General features: G+C 43.4%; 1 protein-coding gene across 1 annotated transcript in view; it reads right to left on the reverse strand.

The window, feature by feature from the left end:
- The window catches only part of LOC126334687 (putative ammonium transporter 1), a 330161-nt gene that overhangs the window by 104967 nt on the left and 204044 nt on the right, over positions 1 to 21150 (reverse strand). Inside the window, exon 4 of the mRNA XM_049997174.1 lies at positions 6587 to 6814. Within this exon, the coding sequence (XP_049853131.1) occupies positions 6587 to 6814 (228 nt within the window). The remainder of the gene's footprint in view (positions 1 to 6586; positions 6815 to 21150) is intronic.

Consider the following 21150-nt stretch of genomic DNA (forward strand, 5'->3'; position numbering starts at 1 on the left):
CTTTGGATTTTCTGCCAGGTTTCGAGTCAAAATTTCATTGTGGAAACTGTTATAAGCATCTCGCACTGAGGCCCGCGCTAACTTTCGAGCTTCTGTAAAAGATCGCCAATCTTGGGGATTTTGCGTTCGCTTGAATTTGATATGCTTTTTTCGTTGTGTCTGAAACAGTGTTCTAATCCGTTTCGTGTACGCAGGGGGATCACCTCTGTCGTTGGTTACTTTATTTGGTACAATTCTCTCAACTGTTGTCGATACTACTTCTTTGAATTCAAATCACATCTGGTCTACATTTACAATGTTAATTTGTTAATTTGGAAGGAAGACGCCAAGAGAATTTTTGAATAGATAAGGTACGAACGTGCATGAAAGGTGGTATAGTAGCGCTACAGGATACGTGGATTGGTGATTGATAAGTGTTTGGCATGTTGGGTGCTGGGACAGTGTTTGGCAATTAATGTATTGCATTCGAAGGTGCTGCAGGTGATGGGAGTGGATGAGTTGGTACAGGATACGAGTTGGGAAGGGTAGGTGGATGTGGAAAGCCAGATGGAGATCTTGTAGAATTTAAGGCAACGTTGGCGGAGGTGAAGATTGGGTGGTTGAGCGACTTATAGGTGAAGATAATGGTAAAAGGATGTTGACCCCAGGTGCTTCCTGTTAGAAGTTTCAATAGTTTTAGTTGGATTCGTGTTTTGTGTTGGATGGTAAGGGGATGTGCATAACATGTTAGCTTTCTGTCTAAGGTTAGTTCTAGTCAGAGGCATGGATTGGTTGTAGATGGAGGTATGGAAATCTGGGCGACGCAAACGTCAAGTGGTGCGACCTAAGATGGAGGCTAGGCTTTTTGTGGATTTATTTAAGTTTCCGTGAATTGAAGTACTCGACCACAAGATTCAAGTTTCGTAGGAGCTAAAATAAATGGTAACGAAGCGATCTCCTCTGTAGAATTCTTCCTCTCTCATCTGAGATGGCCGTGCTGTAGACTAGCAGGCCTCTACATTTTGAAACATATCGAAGAAGTGATACATTGAAGCCTTACAGCAACGCAATGGATAAATGTCTGGATGACACATCTCTATTCAGTGCGGGACAAATGTTAAGTTTGCCTGGTTAATTAGGAGTATGTAGCGCTTGATAATTGTGGAAAATTGTCAACTATTCTCGAAAAAAAATGATCTTGAAAAACTGACTCGTTTATCGGATTAGCGGGCATTCAATAACAGAACAAAGAATTTACTATTAACACAACAGTAATTGAAATGAAGGATTTCATAATTTGCGCTGATAATGTTTTAGAGTATTTCCGACTTTCGAATGAGATATTCTGAGATGTTTAGCCGTATATGGATCAATACGTTCTTCATAGACCTTGGAAACTTCCAAACATATCAACGTAACATCATGAATTAGGTTAAGACCTGGTTAGAAACGTGAGGCCCATAAGTAAAGGGTGTCATACGATCTTATCACCGTCAGAAATGGTCGCACTAGGACTCTTTCAAGGGCAACGCACGACCAACTGAGCCACCCAAGTGCAGCTTCAGTCTGACTGAAAGTCCATGACTGTAATAGTAACAGTCGAATGCTCTTCCTGGAAGAGAGATCTGAGCAAAGGCCTGGTACTTCGACAAAGATCAGTTTAGTGTATTAAGATACGTAAACTTTAGTTATTTGATTTTATAAAAAGTACAATGTGATCATAAGTTGGTAATTCATTACCTTATGTTATGCATGAGAGAGTACTTTGTAAAGCTTTGTTTTATGTGAAGCCACGGAGATGTTCATTGCACAGGGTTGCTACGCCGTTTAAACACACTTGAGAGTTTGCGATTGATACATGTTTATTCCACATGTTGCTGCGTACGAAATGGACCTAACATATTGAACTTTTATTTAAACTTAAGACGAGATGTACCGGGTGGTCAAAAAGTCAGTATAATTTGAAAACTGAATAAATCACGGAATAATGTAGATAGAGAGGTACAAATTGACACACATGTTTGGAATGACATGGGGTTTTATTAGAACCAACATAATACAAAAGTTCACAAAATGTCCGACAGATGGCGCTTCATCTGATCAGAATAGCAATAATTAGCATAACAAAGTAATACAAAGCAAAGGTGATGTTATTTACATGAAATGCGCAATATGTCCACCATCATCCCTCAGCAATAGCTGTAGTCGAACTATAATGTTGTGAACAGCACGGTAAAGCATGTCCGAACTTATGGTGAGGCATTGGCGTCGGATATTGTCTTTCAGCATCCCTAGAGATGTCGGTCGATCACGATACACTTGCGACTTCAGGTAACCCAAAGCCAACAATCGCACGGACTGAGGTCTGGGGAACTGGGAGGACAAGCGTGACGAAGGTGGCGGCTGAGCAGGCGATCATCTCCAAACGACGCGCGCAAGAGATCTGTCACGCGTCTAGCAATACTTTCTTTTTTTTTGCTTCTAACAAAACCCCATGTCGTTCCAAGCATGTGTGCCAATTTTTTCCTCTCTATCTGCATTATTCCGTGGTTTACTTAGTTTTCAAATTTATACTGACTTTTTGATCACCTGATATATTTATTTCTAATCTAGAGAAAATGGATTATAATTATGCAGTGTACTCACCCAGAAAGTGATAGAAAGAAAAGGTGTGCAAGACAGGCGAAAATAAATTATTCTCTCTGCTCCAATGTCAGCGTAATACTGTGCCCGATGTGTTTGTGATAATAATCGACTTATTTGTAAAATTATTTGTCGTACTGACATAATCTGTTAATACGACTTTCTGCAGAGTCTCTAGTCCTAACTTACAAGTTCGTCGCGGTAGGCGTCTGTGTAAAGGCTTATGCCACAGAACATTGTTTCCCAATTGGGGGATAGTTATATTCTGAGGGGCAAAATAAAATTTTCTAGGGTGTAGAAACAAAAGAATTCGTTTGTGTTACGGTTACAAAACCAAATTATTTTCGAGGTTCATTATTATCATCACTATTTTGTAAGACTGTAATATTGATTACTAAGATTATAGTCCTTATCTTTTTCTTAAACGTGTTTGCAACATTCATTGCCCACTTGCACCTATGTTCTCCAAATGATAGGTACGTGTGCAGGCAACAACCACTGCACAAATACTGTAATGTTTAGAGACGCATACTCTTCTACGTCTGCACGATGCGTGAGCTCCGGTCGCAATGTATTGCCAGTTATGTTAGGTCGTAGTTCGCTACACGGCCACGGTGGCGCGTCGAGTAGTCCTGTGTTCGATATGTCGGACGCTGCGAATGCGGTTTCCAATTACAAGTTATCAAATACTTTCCTGTCCTACCCTCGGAACATGGAGATGGGTCCCCACGTGTCACTGTGTAACCATTTCTATTCCTCCGAATACAGTGCCATCGGTGGCGAAGCGAAGTCTTTGCTTCAGAGAAAACGTATGTAGATTTTGCCCTAGAGTCGTAACCTGCAATACAAAAGGTGGTTCTCATTGAAGATTTCAAAGTGACATCCAGCCACCGACGCATTGGGTGGTGTGTGGAGTCGTTGGATGTCCCTCTCCGACATAAACAAACTGGAATTATAACTTTTTTGAGGTGGTGTGTAGCTTTTGAGACATTTTAATGTATTCAGTTACGTGGGGCGTTTGAAAAGTCCGTGCAAAGTCCGAGAGATGGCACAACCGGCGCGTATCGAGGTCATGTTTAGTTATTAGCATCTTTGGAAAGAACGTACACCAAGTTTGAGCCATACTGATCTATTTCTTTGTGTTTGGCATTCGTGTGAATCAAGGGACCCCAGTGATTGTCAAAAAATTGAAGAAAAAGAATTTCGTGTGGTGATTAGACATTATTTATGAAATGCAAAACGCCTCAGGAGACTGAAGAGAAGCTTAATAAACATTACAGTGACTCTGTACCTTCGATTAGAACAGTTTATTAGTGGTTTCAAAATTTTCGGAGTGGCCATGGGCACAAGTGATGCTGAACGTTCTGGACGCCCTGTGGAGGTTACGACTCCAGAAATCATTGGATGACAGAAGAGTTAAGGTGCGTTAGATTGCTGGTGCTGTGGGCATCTCGAATGAATGGGTATAGAATATTTTGCATAAACTCTTGGGCATGAGAAAGCTATCCGCAAGATGGGTTCCACGATTGCTCACGCTTGACCAAAACCGGAATCGTGTGAAGTGTTGCAAGGATGGTTTGCAGCTGTTCAGGAAGAATCCATAGGACTTTAAGCGTCATTTCGTTACTGTGGATGAAACATGGATACATTACTATACTCCTGAGACCAAGCAACAAGCTAAACAATGGGTTACCAAGGGAGAATCTGCACCAAAAATGGCGAAAACCAGTCCTTCGGCACGGAAAGGTTATGGCGACTGTCTTTTGGGATTCGCAAGGGATAATCCTCATCGACTATCTGGAAAAGGGTAAAACTATTGCAGGTGCATATTATTCATCGTTATTGGACCATCTGAAAACCGAGCTGCAAGAAAAACGCCGGCGATTGGACTGCAGAAAAGTTCTTTTCCATCACGACAATGCACCAGCAGCTGTGGTCGCAAAATTAATGAAATAGGATTACAACCCTTTTCACTTCCTCCCCTGTTCTCCAGATTTCGCTCCCTCAGACTATTATTTGTTCCCCAATTTGAAGAAATGACAGGCAGGATAAAGATTTCATTCAGACAAGGAGGTGGTTGCAGCAGCTAATAACTATTTTGCAGACTTGGACAATTCCTATTATTTGGAAGTATCAACAAATTTGAACAGCTCTGAACGAAGTGTATAAGTCTAAAAGGAGACTATGTCGAAAAACAAAAAAGGTTTACCCCAAACACGTAAGTAGTTTTTATTTTTGGACGGACTTTTCACACGCAACGCGTAAAATGAACACTCTAAGGCCTTGGGAAGTTATTTGTCTGGAAGTGAAACGTGAACGATAAATAGTTCAGACAAGGAGAGAATAGAAGCTTTGCAAATGTGGTACTACAAGAGAATGCTGAAGATAGATGGGTAGAACACATAGCTCATGAGGAGGTACTGAATAGAACTGGAGAGAAAACAAATTTGTGGGAGAAATTGACTAAAAGAAGGGATCATCATTTTAGTTATTGGACGGAACTCTAGGGGGGTAAAAATCGTAGAGGGAGACTAACAGATGACTACTGTAAGTAGATTGAGAAGGATGTAGATTTCAGCAGTTATTTGGAGATGAAGAGACTTGTGCAGGGTATAGTAGCGTGGAGAGCTGCATCAAACCAGTCTACAGACTGAAAACCACAACAACGACAGCAACAACATAAATTTTGGAACATGTTTTTTGCTCGCGTATCATGACATTTCTGGAAACCCAGAATCTGCTCTGTAGGAATCAACATAGATTCCGGAAACAGCGATCGTGTGAGACCCTACTCGCTTTATTTGTTCATGAGGCCCAGAAAATATTAGATACAGGCTCCCAGGTAGATGCCATTTTCCTTGACTTCCGGAAGGCGTTCGATACAGTTCCTCACTGTCGCTTGATAAACAAAGTATGAGCCTACGGAATATCAGACCAGCTGTGTGGCTGGATTGAAGAATTTTTAGCAAACAGAACACAGCATGTTGTTCTCAATGGAGAGACGTCTACAGACGTTAAAGTAACCTCTGGCGTGCCACAGGGAAGTGTTATGGGACCATTGCTTTTCACAATATATATAAATGACCTAGTAGATAGTGTCAAAAGTTCCATGCAGCTTTTCGCGGATGATGCTGTAGTATACAGAGAAGCTGCAGCATTATAAAATTGCTGCGAAATGCAGGAAGATCTGCAGCAGATAGGCACTTGGTGCAGGGAGTGGCAACTGACCCTTAACATAGATAAATGTAATGTATTACGAATACATAGAAAGAAGGATCCTTTATTGTATAATTATATGATAGCGGAACAAACACTGGTAGCAGTTACTTCTGTAAAATATCTGGGAGTATGCGTGCGGAACGATTTGAAGTGGAATGATCATATAAAATTGTTGGTAAGGCGGGTACCAGGTTGAGATTCATTGGGAGAGTCCTTAGAAAATGTAGTCCATCAACAAAGGCGGTGGCGTACAAAACACTCGTAAGACCTATACTTGTGTATTGTTCATCAGTGTGGGATCAGTACCAGGTCGGGTTGACAGAGGAGACAGAGAAGATCCAAAGAAGAGCGGCGTGTTTCGTCACAGGGTTATTTGGTGAGCGCGATAGCGTTACGGACACGTTTAGCATACTCAAGTGGCAGACTCTGCAAGAGAGGCGCTCTCCATCGCGGTGTAGCTTGCTGTCCAGGTTTCGAGAGGGTGCGTTTCTGGATGAGGTATCGAATACATTTCTTCCCCCTACTTATACCTCCCGAGGAGATCACGAATGTAAAATTAGAGAGATTCGAGCGCGCACGGGGGCTTTGCGGCAGTCGTTCTTTCCGCGAACCATACGCGACTGGAACAGGAAAGGGAGATAATGACAGTGGCACGTAAAGTGCCCTCCCTCACACACCGTTGGGCGGCTTGCGGAGTATAAATGTAGATGTAGATAAAGACAGTTAGTCACGTCTGCGGCCTCACCTGAGATGACGGCGCTGTAGATGAGGTAGGCGACGTACTGGCAGCGCTCTGCGACGGCGCCGGAGACGATGGTGGCGGCCGTGGCGGCGAAGACGAACTGGAAGAACCAGTGCGCCATCCTGTCGCTGGGCAGGCCTACACTGGCCCACAGCTCCAGCCCCAGGAACTGGTTGCCCTTCCCGTACGCCAGCGCGTAGCCCACCAGCCAGTAGAAGAGCGCGCTCACGACTGCAGGGACCACGAGCAGTGCCATATTGTCAGCAGGTCAGGGTGCACACTGTGACATTTCTAAACAGCATGGGTAGCAATAACTTCTGAAAAATTACTTACACGAGCTACCATAGTACAACACGTCTTCCAATTGCACTGCGTTCGAGAGAAATACTAAAATAAAAAAATAACTTTTTTAAAAAAGAAAATTGGATGATTTATTCAAGAGAAAGAGCTTAATAAACTCAGCAAGTCATTAAAGCATTGGTCAACCTCTGGCCGTTATGCCAGCAGTTACTCGCCATTGATTGACAGAGTTGTTGGGTCTCCTTCTGAGGGAGATCGTGCCAAACTCTGTCCATTTGGTGCGTTAGATCGTCAAAATTTCGAGATGGTTGGAGGCCCCTGCCCATAACGCTCCAAGCTATCTCAATTGAGGAAAGATACGGCGACCTCGCTGACCAAGTTAGGGTTTTGCAAGCACAAAGACAACCAGTAGAAACTCTAGCTGTGTGTGGGCGGGCATTATCTTTCTGAAACGTAAGACTGGGAAGGCTTGCCAGAAAGGACAACAAAACGGGTCGTAGAACTTCATCGGCGAACCACTGCACTGTAAATGTGTCACGGACGACAAACTCCTGCTATGAAAAGAAATGACACCTCTGAACACCATTCACGTCAGGCTGGCATTCCACCACTGTCTCGGGTGCCTCCACACACGTCTTTGCTAGTCATCGGAGCTCAGTTCGAAGCGGGACTCATCACTGAAGACAATTCTACTCGAGTCAACGAGTTTGTAGACCAAAACCGTGTCCGGAGACGCCCCAGACAGGGATTGGTTACGAAATTGATAGTTGTCCGGCACATGACCCAACAAACAGGAGTGACGGCCTAGGGTGCCAACTTAGTTCATAGTAGTACCCTTTTGGTCGTCATACCGCGGCATCCTTACAGCGCACCGGTACGTGGACGATATTTTACGAACTGCTTTGTTGCCCTTCATGTTAAGCCTTCCTGAGCTTACAATTCCGCAAGATAATGCCAGCTCACACATGGCTAGAATTTCTATTGATTCCGTTTTAGTTGTCAACGTATCTACATTTTACAAAAAATAATGAGGATCAGACAGACAGAAGAGCTGATCCATTTTTAGACCACAGGACCCAGTGTTAACTTGTGAAACGGAACAGCTCTTACGTTTCTCTAATCCTGTTAGAAGTTGCTTTTCTCGGTACTTTTCTTTAGACGCATTGTCGCCGTCACTCTGTGACAACAATGAAATGTGACTTGCTGGCAAGAAAGATAAATATTCCTTCAGTTGTGAATGGGTTTACAATCAAGTAGGAGCGCTATGGAGTCCAGAGGAAGAAGGATGGTGAAAATGTGCCCGGAGAAGGAGCAGAATTTAATCAAATTTTGTAAGTATTAGAACCTGTTTTGTAGTGTGTATATAATAATAGTAATTATTGTTATTGCTATTACTGCTGTTGTCATTATTATTATTATTATTATTATTATTATTATTATTATTATTATTATTATTTATATTTATATTCATAGCTGAGGAAGAACATGATGTGGAGATGCTTAGGAGATTCATTGGTTCAGATACAAATGATGATCATCACTATGAGCCGGTAGTGATTCTGGTGAACTGCCAAACAATTACTACACACTATAGCAGTTCCAGTTAATTTTCTTTCCCTTCCTCTGAATACCTGTTATATTATTGTTACAGGCAGCAGCGTTGAGCATACAGTGTCCCTTGTAAAGAATGTCACAAAAACTGCTGAGGATGCAACTAGTGCACGAGTAAATCATCACAATCAGGACAGGGAAATTGCAGATGACAATGCTGGTATTGAGAATAATAATAAAACAAGAAAATAAAAGAGGGTAGTTGTTAAGGAAAAATGGAAAAGAAATAAAAGAAAATTCAATCGAAAGCATGGTAGGGCATATATTTCTATTAAGAATTCTGAAGTTCCGCCAAGAAATGTGAAGGCAAAAGATTGCTCTAAACGGCCATGACAGTGCCGCAGTAAGTTTACTGAGCAAGACAGACAAAATATCCGTAGAGCCTACTGGGATGGATCACTTGAGCTAGAATGGCAGTACCTAAATAAGTTAGTCGAAGAAGAAGAGAAGCAAAGAGTGAGGACAAAATCAGTAACTCACGAAGGAAGAGGACGAAGAAATTCTATCCAATAAAGGGAACTGATAAGATTCAAGTGTGTGTGCAGTTTTTCCTCAAGGCATTTGAAATTTCTGAAACTTTAGTAAGAAATACCATTATAAAAGAGATGAACATCGCGTAATTGAGAAAGAGCGAAGAAGATGCCATGAACCAGGTATAAATAGACCACAAGAAAGTGAAGAACACATTAAGAGTTTTCCTGCCCTATCTTACCATTACAAGAGGAAAGAACGTACAGCAGATTACTTACCTGCCGATATGAGTATTAATATAATGTATATGTTATATCGGGAACAATGCTATGAGGAAGGAAAGACAGTCAAGAAATTATGGCTGTATAGGGAAATATTCACAAAGGAATTTAATCTGAAATTCCACAGGCCACGAAAAGGTATGTGATAAATGTCTAAAGTTCACAACGATCAGCTGAGGAGAAGGAAAAAATTTTAAAAGCGAACAGGAAGAGCATTTGGAAAGGAAATAAATGGCAAGGCAATTTAAGAATATTAAGAAAGACAGTACAAGAAAAGGAAAATCTTTACTAGCTGAATTTGACTTACAAGCTGTGCCTTACTGCCCTAAAGTGAATGCAAAGGCAGTATTCTATAAATGAAGGCTCTCCCTGTACAGTCTCACAGTTCTTAATGTAGGAGAAAACGAAACAGTTTGCTACATGTGGAACGAGACAACAGCAAAAAGGGGTCCATAAAGGTGGCTCCATGTCTGCGGGATTTTTTGAAAAGTCATGCACAAGGAAAACGAAAACCTTGTTTTGTGATCCCTGTGGAGGCCAGAACAGGAATGCCAACATGAGAACTTTGGTGTTTGCATGGTGTGAATACACTGGACATCCCAACTATCGACCAATGCTTTTTTCGGCCTGATCATTCACAAATGGTAGTAGACTCACGGCATGCGAGCATCGAAAGAAAAAGTAAACATGTGGATGTTTTTGACGCCATTGGCTGGTGTACAATTGTAAGAATGACCTCCAACAAATACAGAGTGACAGAAATGCATAACACTCAAATTTTAGATTTCAACGAGCTTCAGAAAAAAAATTCGGAATAGGAAAACTGCTAAGAATGGAGAACTGTGAAATGGCTCAAGATTGTTTGGCTGCAATGTAGGAAAGAACAGCCTGACACGATGTTTGCAAGTATTCCTACAATGATCGTGACTTTCAAGTTTCGTTAAAATGATTTTTCCTAAGTTCGTTATGTGAAGATTAAAACAAAAAGAATATTATTTCTGTTACCTGTAAATTACTTATTGTAAGTTAAATGTTACTGTAGACAAATAATGGAAAGTGAAAATAATTATGGCTTTTATGTATTCTCTATCATAGACTGATAATAAACTTCCTGAGAAACAGTTCTCTTTCTTGTAATATTGAGTAGCACTGACACACATTCTCATAGCTTGTTCCGTGTAATCCATATTTATAAAGACGTTATTAACACAACTACAGTAACAGTTCATATAATAATATTGCTTAAAGCCGCATATTATTTGTTTGACGTTCATATGTTATACATGAGCAGCCATTAAGTTAAGGATCGGACAAACGTAACTACGTGCTTAATTTCATGAAATATTTCATTAGTGTCCACCGAGTGACTAGAATAAGTAGCACCTACTAGAAAACAAGTCAATGAAGTATACTTTTAATTTACCATAAAAAGTCATTTTTTTGGACAAAACCTTTAAATCGAATTATCTCAAAACATGGTTTTTCGAGTTACGTTTCTTTGATCCCAAATGGGCGATAGGTTTGCCAGTCCCTGGTTTTTTTTAACATCCTCCGTTCCGGTTACTGTGTGTCCGAAATGTGACCAGACATTTTCCTTAATATCTTTCTCTCGCAGAACAGCAGTTTTTGTTCACGGGTTTTCTTTAATACAAACGTTGCAGACCATACGGAGCTACCGGGAGAATTACACTCTGGTATAGGCTGATTTTAAAACTTCTTGAAACTGCTCTACTGCGCAGCACATTCCGTAAAGCAAAATGTGAACTATTTGCTGTGATCCTTGCTTAATCTCAGTTTCTATTCTTTCTGCTCACTAAAATGCTTCCCAAATATTTAAATATATCTACTCTTTTAAAAATTAATTCGTCAATTATCGATGGGGTTTGATCATTGGGTGCGTTGCTCTTGACCATGTACTCGGTTTTCTTACAATATTTTTCTATAATAACTTGTCATAAGTTACAAGGCCTCTTTGCTACCACTTATTAGAATAACTTTGTCCGTATACGTAAGTCGATTTATTGGGATAATACCCAGTTTATTAAAATCTATTAACCGTCCTATTTACCTTCAAGTTCATGCCTTAAAAAGCTGAAATTTATTTCTTTTTTCCAACGAAAACGCAGTTAATGCGCAGTTTTGAACAATTATCATCAAAATTAATAATCCTCCGAACACTTTTTTAGCAGTTTAATGAAAGTCGAGTAGTCAGAAGTGATGTGATAGTCAGTTGGTTGGGCCTGTTGTGTTACATCATCGCTCTAGACTCCATTTCCTAGACTTCCTAGAAAACGAACTTCCAGGATAACTGGAAGAGATCTTTTGGCTACAAGGATAGGAATTACCTTCCAGCACTGAGGGATCACATTCTAGTAGTCAAGTGACACATTTAAATCTAACAGTTCTCGGAAGACGGATAAGCAGAAATGATTACGTCTCTTGGTTACCAAGGTCCTTAGACCTTACCTCTTTAGTTCTTTGGCTGTGGGGGTAAAGGCGAAGTCTACAAAGAAAATGTAAACAAAAGAGACGCACGAATTACGAATAGTGCTGCCCCCTTAAAAAGAATACCAAGACGACGAAAGAAGAGCAACATATGGCTTTGTCAAGAGAATACGAAAGTCATTAGAGAAAGAGATGTAATTAAGAAAATTCGAATTTAAGCATTTTCATTTGCGTAACACCTTCTGTGAAAACCTGTTTGGGTCACATTCTAACACAAGTATGTGAGTAAATAATAAAAATTGTACACGTGTTATATATGTTTTGCCGGCCGCGGTGGCCAGCGGTTCTACGCACTTCAGTCCGAAACCGCGTGACTCCTACGGTCACAGGTTCGAATCCTGCCTCGAGCATGGATGTGTGAGATGTCCTTAGGTTAGTTAGGTTTAAATAGTTCTAAGTTCTATGGGACTGATGACCTCAGATGTTGAGTTACATAATGCTCAAAGCCATTTGAACCTATATGTTTTATTCAGTCTAGTCTATGCTGCTACCTCCAAGAGTACAATCCGAGGCAAAAAAAAAAAACAACAACGCAACACCAAGGTATTATCCAAATGCGATGGAAATGTGTAGGTGTGGTGTACATGTACAGGCAAACAAACTATTACAATTTCAGAAAAACTGGATTATTTATTCAAGAGAAAGATCATCAGAAATTGAGCAAGTCATAAAGCATTGGTCCATCTCAGGTTCTTATGCAAATAGTTATTCGGCTTGGCATTAATTGATAGAGTTGTTGGATGTACTCCTGAGGAATATCGTGCCAAATTCTGTCGATTTGGAGTGTTAGATCGCCGAAGTTCCAAGACAGTTGGTGGGCCCTGCCCATAATGCTCCAAATGTTCTCAGTTGGAGAGAGATTCGGCGACCTCGCTGTCCATGGTAGAATTTGCAAGCAGGAAGACAAGCAGTAGAAGCCCTCGCCATGTGTGGACATTGTCTTGCTGGAATTTAAGCCCAGGATAGCTTGCCATGAAGGACAACAAAACTATGCGTAGAATATTGTAGATATTCCGCTGTGCTGTAAAAGTGCCGTAGATAACAACCACAGACCATCACTCCTGGTTGTCTGGAGGAACTGTCTTCAGTGGTGAGCCCCACTTAGAACTGAAGCCCGATGATCATCGAAGAGTTGTCAGGAGACGCACTGGGCGACGGTTGAGTACCAGCCTGGCTGCCGAATGACATACGACCCGACAACCAGGAGTTATGGTCTGGGATGCCATTTCTTTTCAAAGCAGGACCCCATTTGATTAGCAATCGCGGTACCCTCACAGCACAGCGATACGTCGACGATATTCTATGTCCCGTTTTGTTGCCCTTTATGGGCTTACATTTCGGCAAGATAATGCCAACACGGACACGGCGAGAACTTCTACTGCTTGCCGAAGCCCTTCTTGGCCAACAAAATAGCCGGATCTCTCCCCAATTGAGAGCGTGTGGAGTGCTATGGACAGGGCCCTCCCACCATCTCTTGATTTTGACGATCTAACGCGCCAGTTGGGCAGCATTTGGGCTCCCTTAGGAGGACATCCAGTAACTCTGTCAGTCAGTGCCAAACTGAATGACTGCTTTCATTAGAGCCACATGTGGAACAATGCGTTCTGACTCGCTCAATTTGTGAAGCTCTTTCTTTTGAATAAATCTTCCAATTTTCCTGAAATTGTGCTCGTTCGTTTGTCTGTACATGTATCTCACAAATACCGAATTGTATCCCGTTCGGATAATTCCTTCGTGGTTTGTCTTTTTTTTCCTCCTTAGAACGCATTTAGAAATCTTTCTGCAACGAGTCCTGCACTGCTTCAAGTTACTGAAATCACTGCAGAAGACGCACAAGCTGTTTACTGAATAAAGTCTGTTTTAGTATAATAGCAGAGTCATTATCGAGTTGACGACCTATATAAACAATATGAGGCAGCATCATATAAACTTGGTCCTCACGTTAGGTCCGTAACACCCAAAACCTATAAGGAACATTCCAAAGCGTTTTCAGGATTCAGATACGCATCTAAAAGTGACGATATAGCTACAGGAAAACTGCAGTGTCACTTTAGTTACACGTATGATCACGCAATTTTCAGTGGCTATACTCAAGTAATGCAAATGTTGGTATGCCACAAAAAGTTCGGTTCTGATTGTACTCTGTGATGCCACTAGGTTTTCCCCACCACTGAATAGTGTCACTCGACTGATCTATGGTGGCTACATTTTGAAACACGAGTGTTGTGTCGTAATTATTATGGAGTAATTGTTCGATTTCAGTATGTTTTCATTGTATTACTGAAAAAAGTCAAAACAATGGTCAAAATATACACTTTCGCAGCTTCCGGAACTACAAGAACCTGATATTACTATTAAACTTACTATGACAGTGTGTGTGTTTAATATTTGCAGACGACTGATGTATGCTACAATATTGAATGATTTTTGGATGAATAAGTAAATAAACGTAACATGTAACCAAAAATGTGAGTCGCGTAAACCTCGTGGTTTGCGACCGCTGTATAAATTGAGGATTAGATGCGAGAAATATCCCAGGCTGTAGCGTGGCAGCGTTAAACTAAAAATCAGAAGTATTCGAAAAGCCTACATTAACGAATAAAATAAGAGTCTGAAACATTGTAAGTCTGCAGGCAACATTCACATGCCAGCTGCTGATAGGTTTGCCTTAGCAGACGATATTTTCGTCTTTCAGTGTTATTTATTTTGTAAACCTGTTTCCGGTCCATATTTCAGTCCTGCCAGAAATGATTTTCGTATCCAACCCTTTGGTTTCGTCTTCCTGGTATTTAACTCTTGTCACAGCTCTAACGCCATAACCTGCATTATAACTTTAATATCCGCCCACATGATTTCAGTTGACGCCATGTTGAAAGATATGCAATTACGTAGAGTATGCACCTTCCTGTTTGAACCGTAGCTCACGGTGCCACTACAGAATGCCACGATTCGTGGCGTCACATTAATTGGGTGTATGCACCCGGCATTAGGCGTCGTTCAAATGGCTCTGAGCACTATGGAACTTAACATCCGATGCCATCAGTCCCCTAGAACATAGAACTACTTAAACCTAACTAACCTAAGGACGTCACACACATCCATGCTCGAGGCAGGATTCGAACCTGCGAGCATAGCAACAGCGCGGTTCCGGACTGAAGCGCCTAGAACCGCTCTGTCACAGCGGCCGGCTATTAGGTGTCGTCTTCAAGCACTGCCAGTCATCGTTCAATCTACAGATAGCAGTTCAATCGACAAGCACGTAACCAAAAAACAGGGGGTATGTCATACCAACTGTACAGAATTCACAAACAACATATGATAAGTACCCGAAAGTATTTATTACACTTCACATGTACAGTTATGAAACAAGTGATGCGGTTTTTTCATTTGTTTTATTGTCTACTTGGTAATGGTCATCCGCCTGAAGCTAATAGTCAAATGATGATTATATTCATAGAGACGAAACTTCATTGAACTAGTCATTAGAAGAGAAGCGTATTTCACGGTATGGTTAAAAGAGACGGATACAAGTAAAGGTATTACGACAAAGGGTTTGGAAATGAATCCTTGCGAGCAGAAGAAGAGGGAAACCTAGACTGAACAAAGGGATAAACAGAAGGCACGAGAAGAAATCTGAGGAGGAAAGGAAATTCGAGGTATTGGGGTGCAAATAACAGTCAATAGAATTCTAGTCTCGTCTGCAGAACATGGCGATGACGCTGTTGGAATTCAGGCTGCGATGCAATCGACTAGCACACAACAGTCTCTCAATTCCTTCAAAACCGAGCGAGGAGGCGCAGTGGTTAGCACACTGGACTCGCATTCGGGAGGACGACGGTGCAATCCCGCGTCCCGCCATCATGATTTAGGATTTCTGTGATTTCCCTAAATCGCTCCAGGCAAATGTCGGGAGGGTTCCTTTGAAAGGGCACGGCCGATTTCCATCCCCGTCCTTGGGCTGCCTCGTGTGGCCGAGCGGTTCTAGGAGCTTCAGTCTGTAACCGAGCAACCACTACGGTTGCAGGTTCGAATCCTGCTTCGGGCATGGATGTGTGTGATGTCCTTAGGGTAGTTAGGTTTAAGTACTTCTAAGTTCTAGGGGACTGATGACCTCAGATGTTAAGTCCCATAGTTCTCACAGCCATTTGAACCTTCCCCGTCCTTCCATAATCCGATGAGACCGATGACCTCGCTGTCTGGCCCCTTCCTCCAACACAACCCGAGAGGAATTCCTTCTAAGAGCTTCTATTCCTTTTAGTTGTTTTCAGGGTTGTAGCATCGCAAACGGGAATCAGTTTCAACCCGAGAGCAATTCCTTCTAAGAGTTTCTCTTCGTTTTAGTTGTTTTCAGGGTTTAACATCGCAAATGGGAACCAGCTTCATTCCGTTATTTTTAGCCATTCTCTCTTTGGCACACAAGTTGGATAGTGAAGCTAAGAGAACAAGCTTCTTTACGGGGGGCGGTCAATAAGTAATGCATTTTTTCTTGGCCATTTTCAGTTTAAAAATGCCGAATTTATTGTGGGACATCGTGCAACATTACCGCTTCAGCCCCTATAGTTTCATGAAGTTCCGATAGGTTGCGACACTATAGACAGCCTTCAAAATGGCGTCTGCAACCAAGGTGCATTCCAAGCAGAAAGCTGTCACTGAGTTTCCTTTGGTGGAAAACCAAAGCGTCGCAGACATTCGTGAGCACTTGTGAAAAGTCTACGGAGACCTGTCAGTAAACAAAAGTACGGTGAGTCGTTGGGCGAAGTGTCTGTCATCATTGCAACAATGTCGCGCAAACGTGTCCGACGTGTCGCGTACAGGCCGGCCGCACGCAGCTGTGACTCCTGCTATGTTGGAACGTGGGGACACACTCAGTCGAGTCTGTTGGTAGTGCTGACACATTCGTCCACCAGTTGGGTACTGAAAGGTGTGTGCCCGCTGGTTTCCTCGTCGCCTAACAGAAGACCATAAAGACCAACGGAGATCCGTCTGAAAGGAATTGCTTGCACGTTACGAGGCTGATCGTGACAATTTTAAGAGGCAATGAAACATGGGTTCATCACTTCGAACAGGAAACAAACCGACAATCCATGCAGTGGTGCCACATCACCTCTGCTCCGAAGAAAGAGTTCAATGGGGCACCTTCACCCAAGGCTGCGCATCCGCCTGGAACTCGCACCTTCCGACTTCCGTATGTTTGGCCCACGGGAAGAAGTACGTGGATGATGGGGAAGTTACTGATTCGGTAAGACGTTGGCTCTGATGTCGACCGCCGGCCGCGGTGGCCGTGCGGTTCTGGCGCTGCAGCCCGGAACCGCGGGGCTGCTACGGTCGCAGGTTCGAATCCTGCCTCGGGCATGGGTGTGTGTGATGTCCTTAGGTTAGTTAGGTTTAAGTAGTTCTAAGTTCTAGGGGACTTATGACCTAAGATGTTGAGTTCCATAGTGCTCAGAGCCATTTGAACCATTCCGATGTCGACCACGAAGATGACGTGCTACAGACGCGAAATTTAACCGACAGGAAGAAGATGCTGTGATATACAAATGATTAGCTTTTCAGAGCCTATATTGTGTGTCAGTTTAGTGTTGATCAGAATAATTAAAGAGAGTAATGTCTGAGTACGTTCAGTTTTGCTCAGCTATTTGAAAAGCAAATGATGTAAGAGGTTTATCAGCACAGTCATTCATTAATTTTTCTAAGGGGACATTTCACAGTTTCGACATTCAGTACATCCTGTATGTGGGAGTATGGCGCGGTTTCGTGGCTAATGTAGCGAATTAGGGAATCAGTGCAAATGATCAACCCCTTCACATCCATTGGTACCTACCTGTATGCATTACACAGTGTAAGGTGTTGATAAGGTTCTTGCAGGTCTCGGGTTCAGCTAACTTTTACTGAAATAATACGTAATTCTAGGTACAGAAAGTTGATTAAAACCTGAAGTTGATAGCAGCGAGACTATTGGGGAAAATTTAAGCGTACATCGAAAGGATAGGTTACTGCGTAATGCACGTGGTGTATTTGTCGCAGTAGACAGGAAACACAGTCCACCGAGACAGAAACTAAAGTTGCATGCGAGATTTTATGGGCAAGACTGGGTAGCAGGAGTGGGTATAAAATTATAACTGAATCCTTCAACCGATAACCAGACTCACCTCCCCATGTACCCAAAAACTTTAGAGAAACCGCCAGCTCGCTTGTATATAAGTTCCCCAATTACACTGTAATCGTCGGAAGTGATTTTAACTATTCAACGATCAATCGTTAGTCGTGGGCGTGACGTCTTTGGAACATAGCTAAATGGTTTCTCTGAAAACTATCTAGAAAAGGTAGTTAGGAATGCTGCTCATGATGGATATATATTAGACCTAATGGCTACAAATAGACCAGACGTCTTTGAGGATGTCCAAATCCAAACAGGATGTAGGTGACTATGAAGCAGCTGTAGCAACAATGATTACCAAGTACAAAGGACAACTAAAACAAGTTGAAAGAAATATGCGTTCAGCAAACTAGATAAAAAAATCAGTAGTACCATATCTCAATGAATAACATGAAATTTTTAGCAATGAGAAGGAAGATGCAGAGGAACTACGGCTGAAGTTTAAAAAAATAGTTGTCCATGCGCTCTCCTGTGGCTAAGCCATGTCTCCGCAATATCCTTTCTTCCAGGAGTGCCACTTCTGCAGGGTTCGCAGGAGAGCTTCTGTGAAGTTTGGAAAGTAGGAGACGAGGTACTGGCGGAAGTAAAGCTGTGAGGACGGGGCGTGAGTTGTGCTTGGGTAGTTCAGATGGTAGAGCAATTGCCCGCGAAAGGCAAAGGTTCCGAGTTCGAGTCTCGGTCCGGCAGACAGTTTTAATCTTCTAGGGGACTGATGACCTCAGATGTTATGTCCCCTAGTGCTTAAAGCCATTTGAACCTTTTGGAGACATTTTAATTGGAAATCACTTGCCCAGTGTCGACGGATAAATATGACATTGTAGTGACAATGAATTGCGCTGAATGAGCGAATGAGAAAGGGCAACCGGGAGTGGATGGGTATGAGCAACTTGCAGCAGCAGACTACTGGGTGCGAGTGAGTTACCGCTGGGGGAGGTTGTGGAAGTTTGAGGTGAGCTGCATATTTAAAAAAGTGGAAATATGTTTGCATGTCAAAATTTTTGGAAAATGATTTAAAGGTGCTGAGGGAGGCAGAATTAGGCAGCTGGTACCCACTTAAATAAACAGGGACATTCTTCTAATAATTTCCGGGTATGCAGCCGGATCCCGTCGACATTCTGCCACAATATTTCGGCCCAGAGACGTCCGGCCATCATCAGGTGACTACACAGCAGTTGTGTACTCACCTGATGATGGCCGGTCGTCTCTGGACCGAAATGTTGTGGCAGAATGTCGACGAGATCCGGCTGCATACCCGGAAATTATTAGAAGAAGAAATACGCCGGGAAATTTTCAGAAGTCACAAACAGCGACATATTCACATTTTTTGTGATCCTATAGGGGCACTTTTTGGCTAGTAGTCAGATGGCGCGTGTGTGGTGCCGTCTGCAGCATGGAGGAAGTCATTCTGGCCTTCGGTCCCAGTGCCAACTAAGCGTGGAAGAGACAGGTACGAGAGAGAGACAGTGTGTGGGGTGCCAGGACGTCCAGTGTGCGAGCCGACACGGCCTCGGCGTGCCTTTCACTGCAAGCGAAAGCCCGCTCGTCCTCAGATGTAAGCAGGAGGTGCGCGGCGGGTGAGGGCGGTGGCCGCTGCGGCAGCAGTGACAGCTGAAGAGGTCGCCGCCGGCCCTGCCAGGGCCACGGCCGTGGCCCAGTTGCGAGCTGGCCGGCCTGGCAGCTGCGAGGCCTCTGCCGGGGTCGCTGGGTGGGCCGTCCCAGGGAGACAGCGGGTCGATGCCGGCTGCCTCCCTGGAGTCCCAGCCGACACGGCCTGCTCCACCCCGCTGCTAGCCTGGCCACCTCGTGCGCCCGGCCGGCAGCCGGGGACGCCTACACCTCAAGTGCTTACTTCTTCCCGACTTCTGGCCTGCGGCTCGTAGAGCCTTCTCGTACTATACTACTGGCCATTAAAATTGCTACACCACGAAGATGACGTGCTACAGATGCGAAATTTAACCAACAGGAAGAAGATACTGTGATATGCAAATGGTTAGCTTTTCAGGGCATTCACACAAGGTTGGCGCCGGTGGCGGCACCTAGAACGTGCTGACATGAGCGAAGTTTCCAACCGATTTCTCATACACGAACAGCAGTTGACCGGCGTTGCCTGCTGATACGTTGTTGTGATACCTCGTGTAAGGAGGAGAAATGCGTACCATCACGTTTCCGACTTTGCAATCGCGGCAGGGTACAATCCGACCTTTATCATTTTATTGTATCGCGACGTTGCTGCTCGCGTTGGTCGAGATCAAATGACTGTTAGCAGAATATGGAATCGGTGGGTTCAGGAGGGTAATACGGAACGCCGTGCTGTATCCCAACGGCCTCGTATCACTAGCAGTCGAGATGACAGGCATCTTATCCCCATGCCTGTAACGGATCGTGCAGCCACGTCTCGATGGGGACATTTGCAAGACAACAACCATCTGCACGAACAGTTCGACGACGTTTGCAGCAGCATGGACTATCAGCTCGGAGACCATGGCTGCGGTTACCCTTGACGCTGCACCACAGGCAGGAGCGCCTGCGATGGTGTACTCAACGACGAACCTGGGTGCACGAATGGCAAAACTTCATTTTTTCGGATGAATCCAGGTTCTGTTTACTGCATCATGATGGTCGCATCCGTGGTTTGGCGACATCGCGGTGAACGCTCATTGGAAGCGTGTATTCGTCATCATCATCACCCGGCGTGATGCTATGGGGTGCCTTTGGTAACATGTCTCGGTCACCTCTTGTTCGCACTGACGGCACTTTGAACAGTGGACGTTACATTTCAGATGTGTTACGACCCGTGGCTCTATCTTTCATTGCAGGTCCTGTATGGGCCTTTCTGGATACAGAAAATGTTCGACTGCTGCCCTGGCCAGCACATTCTCCAGATCTCTCACCAATTGAAAACGTCTGGTCAATGGTGGCCGAGCAGCTGGCTCGTCAGAATACGCCAGTTACTACTGTTGATGAACTGTGGTATCGTGTTGAAGCTGCATGGTCAGCTGTACCTGTACACGCCATCCAAGCTCTGTTTGACTCAATGCCCAGGCGTATCAACGCCATTATTACGGCCAGAGGTGGTTGTTCGGCGTACTGATTTCTCTGCATCTATGCAACCAAATTGCGTGAAAATGCAGCCACATGTCCGTTCTAGTATATTTCGCGAATGAATACCCGTTTATAAACTGCAATTTTTCTTGGTGTAGCAATTTTAATGGCCAGGAGTGTATTTCAGGCATTTTCTAGTA

This window comes from Schistocerca gregaria, chromosome 1 (assembly GCF_023897955.1).
Source record: "Schistocerca gregaria isolate iqSchGreg1 chromosome 1, iqSchGreg1.2, whole genome shotgun sequence".
In the NCBI taxonomy this organism is placed as follows: domain Eukaryota; kingdom Metazoa; phylum Arthropoda; class Insecta; order Orthoptera; family Acrididae; genus Schistocerca; species Schistocerca gregaria.